The sequence below is a fragment of the Oncorhynchus masou genome, unplaced genomic scaffold (genome assembly GCF_036934945.1).
Source record: "Oncorhynchus masou masou isolate Uvic2021 unplaced genomic scaffold, UVic_Omas_1.1 unplaced_scaffold_6358, whole genome shotgun sequence".
Taxonomy (NCBI): domain Eukaryota; kingdom Metazoa; phylum Chordata; class Actinopteri; order Salmoniformes; family Salmonidae; genus Oncorhynchus; species Oncorhynchus masou.
Window position 1 is genome coordinate 8,191 of NW_027012789.1, and position 10,065 is coordinate 18,255.

Genomic DNA, 10,065 nt, shown 5'->3' on the forward strand with positions numbered 1-10,065 from the left:
TTTACATATTGAGAGATTATGTACATACAGTGCCTAGTCAAAGTCGACCACTCAACACCTACTGGAAAACTATTCTGTTGTGTCTTTGGCATAAGAATTTGTGTAATTGTCTCGCTGAAAAAAAAGAACTATTCCAGGGTTATGTTTTCAAAAGACTGAGACGTGTTTCACTTTACATTTTTACCTGGGTTTCACTCCTTTCATATTTATTTTGATCCCGACAATCTCCTCAGTCCCTGCCGATGACAAGCATACCCATGACATGATGCTGCCACCATAATAATTGAAAATACAGAGGGTTTCACAGATTTGACCCAAACCTGTAGTTTTTAATTTAGGCTGAAAAGTTGGTCTTAATTATCACAATAATATTAGTACACTATTCACATCAGTATACTATAAACACCACACACATCGGTACACAATACACATCATTACATTATGCAAATCAGTAAACTATATACACTAGAGGTCAACCGATTATGATTTTTCAACACCGATACCGATTATTGGAGGATCAAACAAAAAAGCAGATACCAATTAATCGGCCGTTTTTTTTTTTTTTTTTTGTAATAATGACAATTACAACAATACCGACTTAAAATAAAAGTGTTAACTTAATACATAAGTGTTGGGGAAGAAAGTGTTGGGGAAGAAAGTAAAAGTGCAAAATGTGCCATGTAAAATAGCTAACGTTTAGGTTCCTTGCTCAGAACATGAGTACATGTGAATGCTGGTGGTTCCTTTTAACATGAGTCTTCAATATTCCCAGGTAAGAAGTTTTAGGTTCTGGTTATTATAGGACTATTTCCTTCTATACCATTTGTATTTAATATACCTTTGACTATTGGATGTTCTAAGAGGTACTATAGTATTACCAGCCTAATCTCGGGAGTTAATAGGCTTGGTCATAAACAGCACAGCTTGAAGCATTGTAAAGAGCTGCCGGTCAAATGCAGTAAAGTGCTGTTTGAATGAATGCTTACGAGCCTGCTGCTGCCTACCACCGCTCAGTCAGGCTGCTTTATCCAATCATAGACATTATTATAATAACACACAGAAATACGAGTCTTTGGTCATTAATATGGTCAAATTTGGAAGCTATCATTTAGAAAACAAAACGTTTATACTTTCAGTGAAATACGGAACCGTTCCGTATTGTATCTAACGGGTGGCATCCATCAGTCTAAATATTGCTGTTACATTGCACAACCTTCAATGTTATGTCATAATTACGTAACATTTTTGGCAAATTAGTTCTCAACGAGCCAGGGGACCCAAACTGTTGCATATACCCTGCCTCTGTGTGCAATGAACGCAAGAGAAGTGACACAATTTCCATAGTTTAATATTGCCTGCTAACGTGAATTTCTTTTAACTAAATATGTAGGTTTAAAAATATATACTTCTGTGTATTGATTTTAAGATTTTAAGAAAATCACATCGAGTCGGCTTTCTATTCCGCAACAAAGCCTCCTTCACTCACGCCGCCAAACTTACCCTAGTAAAACTGACTATCCTACCGATCCTCGACTTGGCGACGTCATCTACAAAATTGCTTCCAACACTCTACTCAGCAAACTGGATGCAGTTTATCACAGTGCCATCCGTTTTGTCACTAAAGCACCTTATACCACCCACCACTGCGACTTGTATGCTCTAGTCGGCTGGCCCTCGCTACATATTAGGTCGCCAGACCCACTGGCTCCAGGTCATCTACAAGTCCATGCTAGGTAAAGCTCCGCCTTATCTCAGTTCACTGGTCACACCCATCCGTAGCACGCGCTCCAGCAGGTGTATCTTACTGATCATCCCTAAAGCCAACACCTCATTTGGCCGCCTTTCGTTCCAGTACTCTGCTGCCTGTGACTGGAACGAATTGCAAAAATCGCTGAAGTTGGAGACTTTTATCTCCCTCACCAACTTCAAACATCTGCTATCTGAGCAGCTAACCGATCGCTGCAGCTGTAATAGTCTATTGGTAAATAGCCCACCCATTTTCACCTACCTCATCCCCATACTGTTTTTATTTATTTACTTTTCTGCTCTTTTGCACACCAATATCTCTACCTGTACATGACCATCTGATCATTTATCACTCCAGTGTTAATCTGCAAAATTGTAATTATTTGCCTACCTCCTCATGCCTTTTGCACACAATGTATATAGACTCCCCTTTTTTTCTACTGTGTTATTGACTTGTTAATTGTTTACTCCATGTGTAACTCTGTGTTGTCTGTTCACACTGCTATGCTTTATCTTGGCCAGGTCGCAGTTGCAAATGAGAACTTGTTCTCAACTAGCCTACCTGGTTAAATAAAGGTGAAATTAAAAAAAGGCATTGATGTTTATGGTAAGGTACATTCGTGCAACGATTGTGCTTTTTTCGCAAATGCGCTTTTGTTAAATTATCCCCCTTTTTGCGAAGTTGGCTGTTTTTGTTAGGAAGAAACGGTCTTCACACAGTTCGCAACGAGCCAGGTAGCCCAAACTGCTGCATATACCCTGACTGTGTTGCACAGAACGCAAGAGAAGTGACACATTTTCCCTAGTTAAAATAAATGTATGTTATCAGGCAATATTAACTAAATATGCAGGTTTAAAAATATATAATTGTGTATGGATTTTAAGAAAGGCGTTGATGTTTATGGTTAGGTAGACATTGGGGCAACGACTGCTTTTTTTCGCGAATGCGCTTGTTAAATCACCCGTTTGGCGAAGTAGGCTGTGATTCAATGATAAATTAACAGGCACCGCATCAATTACGCAGGACAAGCTAGAGTAATATCATCAACCTTGTGTAGTTAACTAGTGATTATGTAAAGATTGATTGTTTTTTTATAAGATATGTTTAATGCTAGCTAGCACCTTACCTTGGCTCCTTGCTACACTCGCATAACAGGTAGTCAGCCTGCCACGCAGTCTCCTCGTGGAGTGCAATGTAATCGGCCATAATCGGTGTCCAAAAAATGCAGATTACCGATTTGTTATGAAAACTTGAAATCGTCCCTTCTACTACACACATCAGTACAATATATACACTATACAGATCACTACACTATTCACATCTGTACACTATTCACATCTGTACACTATTCACATCTGTACACTACACACATCTGTACACCACACACATCAGTAAGTTATATACACTACACACATCAGTACACTATATACACATCAGTACACTATACACATCAGTTCACTATACACATCAGTACACTATATACATCAGTACACTATATACACGATATACATCAGTACACTATATACACTATACACATCAGTACACTGTACACATCAGTACACTGTACACATCAGTACACTGTACACATCAGTACACTATATACACTATATGCATCAGTACACTATACACATCAGTACACTATACACATCAGTACACTATACACATCAGTACACTATATACATCAGTACACTATATACACTATATACACATCAGTACACTATATACACTATACACATCAGTACACTATATACATCAGTACACTATATACACTATACACATCAGTACACTATACACATCAGTACACTATACACATCAGTACACTATACACATCAGTACACTATATACATCAGTACACTATATACACTATATACACTATATACATCTGTACACTATATACACTATATGCATCAGTACACTATATACATCAGTACACTATATACACTATATGCATCAGTACACTATATACACTATATGCATCAGTACACTATTTACACATCAGTACACCAAATACAGTATAAACATCACTACACTGTCAACTACAATAGATAGACAGAGGTCGTGCACCTTTCCACAAATACAAAGTATCATCCGAGGACAGCAGAGGACTTGTGGTGAGTCCATCCATAGACAGGGGAGCAAAAACTTGGGTAACTGGCCGAAAATGCCCATGTTTTCCAGTATACCTTCTGGCGAAAAGGATTCTGGAGTTCCTGTACATTCCATTGTGATTCCGGGACATTCCGGGACATTCCGGGACTCTTCCAACTGGGATTTTGTGAAAGTTACTGCAATTTTGCACCCTAGTCTGTCAGCACTCAACACCTATCAGTGTACTGATTCGAATGTCCCTCTTTGACCTCTGTCCTTAGTCCTTTGCTGTATCAGCAATCAATGAAGTATGGAATATGTTGCAACGTGTTGGTGGTTGTAGAAGAGGATATATATTTTACTTGAAGACATGCAGACTCAGCACTTACAGAGAGAATTGTTTATTCGATGATACGGGATCTGCAGGCATTGTCTAACAGGGATGTCTAACAGAAATGTCTAACAGGGATGTCTAACAGAAATGTCTAACAGGGATGTCTAACAGGGATGTCTAACAGGGATGTCTAACAGGGATGTCTAACAGGGATGTCTAACAGGGATGTCTAACAGGGCTGTCTAACAGGGCTGTCTAACAGGGCTGTCTAACAGGGCTGTCTAACAGGGCTGTCTAACAGGGCTGTCTAACAGGGCTGTCTAACAGGGCTGTCTAACAGGGCTGTCTAACAGGGATGTCTAACAGGGATGTCTAACAGTTATCTCTAACCGCCATGTTACGGTTTACTTTGACAGTGTTTCCATGATACGGTTTACTTTGACAGTGTTGCCATGATATGGTTTATTTTGACAGTGTTGCCATGATACGGTTTACCCTGACAGTGTTGCCATGTTATGGTTTACCCTGACAGTGTTGCCATGATACGGTTTACTTTGACAGTGTTGTCATGTTACAGTTTACCCTGAAAGTGTTGCCATGTTATGGTTTACCCTGACATTGTTGCCATGATACGGTTTACCCTGACAGTGTTGCCTAACATGTACACAGCCAATCTGTAAATAGCACACCCAACTTGCCATGATACGGTTTACCCTGACAGTGTTGCCATGATACGGTTTACTTTGACAGTGTTGTCATGTTACGGTTTACTTTGACAGTGTTGCCATGTTAGGGTTTACTTTGACAGTGTTGCCATGTTACGGTTTACTTTGACAGTGTTGTCATGTTACGGTTTACTTTGACAGTGTTGCCATGTTAGGGTTTACTTTGACAGTGTTGCCATGTTACGGTTTACTTTGACAGTGTTGTCATGTTACGGTTTACTTTGACAGTGTTGTCATGTTACGGTTTACTTTGAGTGTTGTCATGTTACGGTTTACTTTGACAGTGTTGTCATGTTACGGTTTACTTTGACAGTGTTGTCATGTTACGGTTTACTTTGACAGTGTTGTCATGTTACGGTTTACCCTGACAGTGTTGCCATGATACGGTTTACTTTGACAGTGTTGTCATGTTACAGTTTACCCTGACAGTGTTGCCATGATACGGTTTACCCTGACAGTGTTGCCTAACATGTACACAGCCCATCTGTAAATAGCACACCCAACTTGCCATGATACGGTTTACCCTGACAGTGTTGCCATGATACGGTTTACTTTGACAGTGTTGTCATGTTACAGTTTACCCTGACAGTGTTGCCATGTTATGGTTTACTTTGACAGTGTTGCCATGTTATGGTTTACTTTGACAGTGTTGCCATGATACGGTTTACTTTGACAGTGTTGCCATGATACGGTTTATTTTGACAGTGTTGTCATGTTACGGTTTTGTTTGACAGTGTTGCCATGATACGGTTTACCCTGACAGTGTTGCTATGTTACGGTTTACTTTGACAGTGTTGTCATGATGCGGTTTACCCTGACAGTGTTGCCATGATACGGTTTACTTTGACAGTGTTGTCATGTTACAGTTTACCCTGACAGTGTTGTCATGTTACGGTTTACCCTGACAGTGTTGCCATGTTATGGTTTACCCTGACAGTGTTGCCATGATACGGTTTATTTTGACAGTGTTGCCATGTTACGGTTTACTTTGACAGTGTTGCCATGATGCGGTTTACCCTGACAGTGTTGCCATGATACGGTTTACTTTGACAGTGTTGTCATGTTACAGTTTACTTTGACAGTGTTGTCATGTTACGGTTTACCCTGACAGTGTTGCCATGATACGGTTTACTTTGACAGTGTTGTCATGTTACAGTTTACCCTGACAGTGTTGCCATGTTACGGTTTACCCTGACATTGTTGCCATGATACGGTTTACCCTGACAGTGTTGCCTAACATGTACACAGCCCATCTGTAAATAGCACACCCAACTTGCCATGATACGGTTTACCCTGACAGTGTTGCCATGATACGGTTTACTTTGACAGTGTTGTCATGTTACAGTTTACCCTGACATTGTTGCCATGATACGGTTTACCCTGACAGTGTTGCCTAACATGTACACAGCCAATCTGTAAATAGCCCACCCAACTACCTCATCCCCATATTGTTATTTATCTTCTTGCTCTTTTGCACCCCAGTATCTCTACTTGCACATAATCATCTGCACATCTATCACTCCAGTGTTCATGCTAAATTGTAATTATTTCGCCTCTATGGCCTTTTTATTGCCTTACATCCCTACTCTTCTGCATTTGCACACACTGTACATAGATTTTTCTATTGTGTTATTGACTGTACGTTTGTTTATGTGTAACTCTGTGTTGTTGTTTTTGTCGCACTACTTTGCTTTATCTTGGCCAGGTCGCCAGTTGTAAATGAGAACTTGTTCTCAACTGGTCTACCTGGTTAAATAAAGGTGAAATAAAAATATAAATAAAAAACATGTTACAGTTTACTTTGAAAGTATTATATATGGATATGGTGTACTTTGAAAGTACTACATATGGATATGGTGTACTTTGAAAGTGTTGCATTGTTGTGGTTTGTTTGCAGCGAGCCCAAGGCTGCCAAGGTTAACCTGTTCAGGAGAAGTAATACCTGTATGAAGACCGAGGATGAGAAGAAAGGGAAGGAGATCCAATATGAAGACCCCCCGGACGGTGGCTGGGGCTGGATGGTCGTACTTCACTGCTTCCTGGTACGGCTTCTTCTTTCCTCATCTTTGGGTGTTTTTTGGGAGGTTTACGAAATGTTGATCTATTAGACACGTTTCTAGCATTTCTTGAAATAATTGTTGATATGTTATGCAATTACACAAGGTTGTGGTCCATTTGGAAAATAAACCGAAATTCCAATTCCAGCATTGAAGTGAATTTGAATTCTAGTGTACTGTACTTCCTGAATTGAAAAGGAATTGACCCCAACCCTGCATGGTTGTAGTTTGCTCACGTGTTGGTTTGTGTGTGTGTGTGTTTGTGCCTGCGTGCGTCTGCCTGCCTATCTGTGTACCTCCCTCCGTCGGTCTATGCCTCCAGGTGAATGTGCTGGTGATGGGGACCCTAAAAAGCTTTGGGATCTTCTTTGTGGCGTTCCAGGATGAGTTCGGAGGGTCAGCAGAGAGTATCAGCTGGATCGGCTCCATCATGTCTAGCCTGCGGCTCTCAGGAGGTCAGAGTTCACATGACAGGAAAACATTCAGACTACAACTGTGTGTGTGTGTGTGTGTGTGGAAGTCATATTTGTTTGCGTGTGTGTATGAGTCTCGCTCAAGGTCAGAGTTCACATGAAACCAAAGTCTGACCACATCACTCGTCCCCCTGGGTCTGGGGGTCTGGGTCTGAGGTCTGGGGGTCTAAGGTCTGGAGGTCTGGGGGTCTGCGGTCTGGAGGTCTGGGGGTCTGAGGTCTGGGGTCTGGGGGTCTGGGGTCTGGGGGTCTGCGGTCTGGGGGTCTGGAGGTCTGGAGGTCTGAGGTCTGGGGGTCTGAGGTCTGGGGGTCTGCGGTCTGGAGGTCTGAGGTCTGGGTCTGGGGGTCTGAGGTCTGGGGGTCTGGGTCTGGGGGTCTGCGGTCTGGGTCTGCGGTCTGGGGGTCTGCGGTCTGGGTCTGAGGTCTGGGGGTCTGCGGTCTGGGTCTGGGGTCTGGGGTCTGGGGTCTGGGTCTGGGGTCTGGGTCTGGGGTCTGAGGTCTGAGGTCTGGGGGTCTGAGGTCTGGAGGTCTGCGGTCTGGGGTCTGGGGTCTGGGTCTGAGGTCTGGGGTCTGCGGTCTGGGTCTGAGGTCTGGGGGTCTGCGGTCTGGGTCTGAGGTCTGGGGGTCTGGGTCTGGGGGTCTGGGGGTCTGGGTCTGAGGTCTGGGGGTCTGCGGTCTGAGGTCTGGGGTCTGCGGTCTGGGTCTGAGGTCTGGGGTCTGCGGTCTGGGTCTGGGGGTCTGCGGTCTGGGTCTGAGGTCTGGGGGTCTGAGGTCTGGGGTCTGCGGTCTGGGTCTGAGGTCTGGGGGTCTGAGGTCTGGGGTCTGGGGTCTGAGGTCTGGGGTCTGGGGTCTGAGGTCTGGGGGTCTGAGGTCTGGGGTCTGAGGTCTGGGGGTCTGAGGTCTGAGGTCTGGGGTCTGCGGTCTGGGGGTCTGCGGTCTGGGGTCTGCGGTCTGGGGGTCTGCGGTCTGGGGTCTGCGGTCTGGGGTCTGGAGGTCTGGGGGTCTGAGGTCTGGGGTCTGAGGTCTGGGTCTGAGGTCTGGGGGTCTGCGGTCTGGGTCTGCGGTCTGGGGGTCTGGGTCTGGAGGTCTGGAGGTCTGGGGGTCTGAGGTCTGGGGGTCTGAGGTCTGGGGGTCTGAGGTCTGGGGTCTGAGGTCTGGGGGTCTGAGGTCTGAGGTCTGGGTCTGAGGTCTGGGGGTCTGCGTCTGAGGTCTGGGGGTCTGCGGTCTGGGTCTGAGGTCTGGGGGTCTGAGGTCTGGGTCTGAGGTCTGGGGGTCTGCGGTCTGGGTCTGCGGTCTGGGGGTCTGGGTCTGGAGGTCTGGAGGTCTGGGGGTCTGAGGTCTGGGTCTGAGGTCTGGGGGTCTGAGGTCTGGGGTCTGCGGTCTGGGTCTGAGGTCTGGGGGTCTGAGGTCTGGGGTCTGGGGTCTGGGTCTGAGGTCTGGGGGTCTGGGGGTCTGAGGTCTGGGGTCTGAGGTCTGGGGGTCTGAGGTCTGGGGGTCTGAGGTCTGAGGTCTGGGGTCTGCGGTCTGGGGGTCTGCGGTCTGGGGGTCTGCGGTCTGGGGGTCTGCGGTCTGGGGGTCTGCGGTCTGGGGGTCTGAGGTCTGGGGGTCTGAGGTCTGGGGGTCTGAGGTCTGGGTCTGAGGTCTGGGGGTCTGCGGTCTGGGTCTGCGGTCTGGGGGTCTGGGTCTGGAGGTCTGGAGGTCTGGGGTCTGAGGTCTGGGGGTCTGAGGTCTGGGGTCTGAGGTCTGGGGTCTGAGGTCTGAGGTCTGGGTCTGAGGTCTGGGGTCTGCGTCTGAGGTCTGGGGGTCTGCGGTCTGGGTCTGAGGTCTGGGGGTCTGGGTCTGGGGTCTGCGGTCTGGGTCTGAGGTCTGGGGGTCTGCGGTCTGGGTCTGGGGTCTGCGGTCTGGGTCTGAGGTCTGGGGTCTGCGGTCTGGGTCTGGAGTCTGGGGTCTGCGGTCTGGGTCTGAGGTCTGGGGTCTGGGGGTCTGAGGTCTGGGGGTCTGGGTCTGAGGTCTGGGGGTCTGCGGTCTGGGTCTGAGGTCTGGGGTCTGCGGTCTGGGTCTGAGGTCTGGGGGTCTGGGTCTGGGGGTCTGCGGTCTGGGGTCTGAGGTCTGCGGTCTGGGGTCTGGGGTCTGCGGTCTGGGTCTGAGGTCTGGGGTCTGGGTCTGAGGTCTGGGGTCTGCGGTCTGGGTCTGGGGTCTGCGGTCTGGGGGTCTGCGGTCTGGGTCTGAGGTCTGGGGGTCTGCGGTCTGGGTCTGAGGTTTGGGGTCTGCGGTCTGGGTCTGAGGTCTGGGGTCTGCGGTCTGGGTCTGGGGTCTGAGGTCTGGGGTCTGCGGTCTGGGTCTGAGGTCTGGGGGTCTGGGTCTGAGGTCTGGGGGTCTGGGTCTGGGGGTCTGCGGTCTGGGTCTGGGGTCTGGGTCTGAGGTCTGGGGGTCTGCGGTCTGGGTCTGGGGGTCTGCGGTCTGAGGTCTGGGGGTCTGGGGTCTGCGGTCTGGGTCTGAGGTCTGGGGGTCTGTGGTCTGAGGTCTGGGGGTCTGGGTCGGTCTGGGTCTGAGGTCTGGGGGGTCTGAGGTCTGGGGGTCTGAGGTCTGCGGGTCTGGGTCTGCGGTCTGGGTCTGAGGTCTGGGGGTCTGCCGTCTGGGTC

General features: G+C 47.2%; 1 protein-coding gene across 1 annotated transcript; it reads right to left on the reverse strand.

Moving 5' to 3' along the window:
• Window positions 1-7,543: 7,543 nt before the first annotated feature.
• Window positions 7,544-10,023, reverse strand: LOC135536571 (basic proline-rich protein-like; the record flags this gene model as incomplete). The annotated part of the gene is made up of 1 exon (XM_064962865.1): window positions 7,544-10,023. A coding segment is annotated over one exon (2,480 nt), but the record flags the coding sequence as incomplete, so codon positions are not given.
• Window positions 10,024-10,065: the final 42 nt, after the last annotated feature.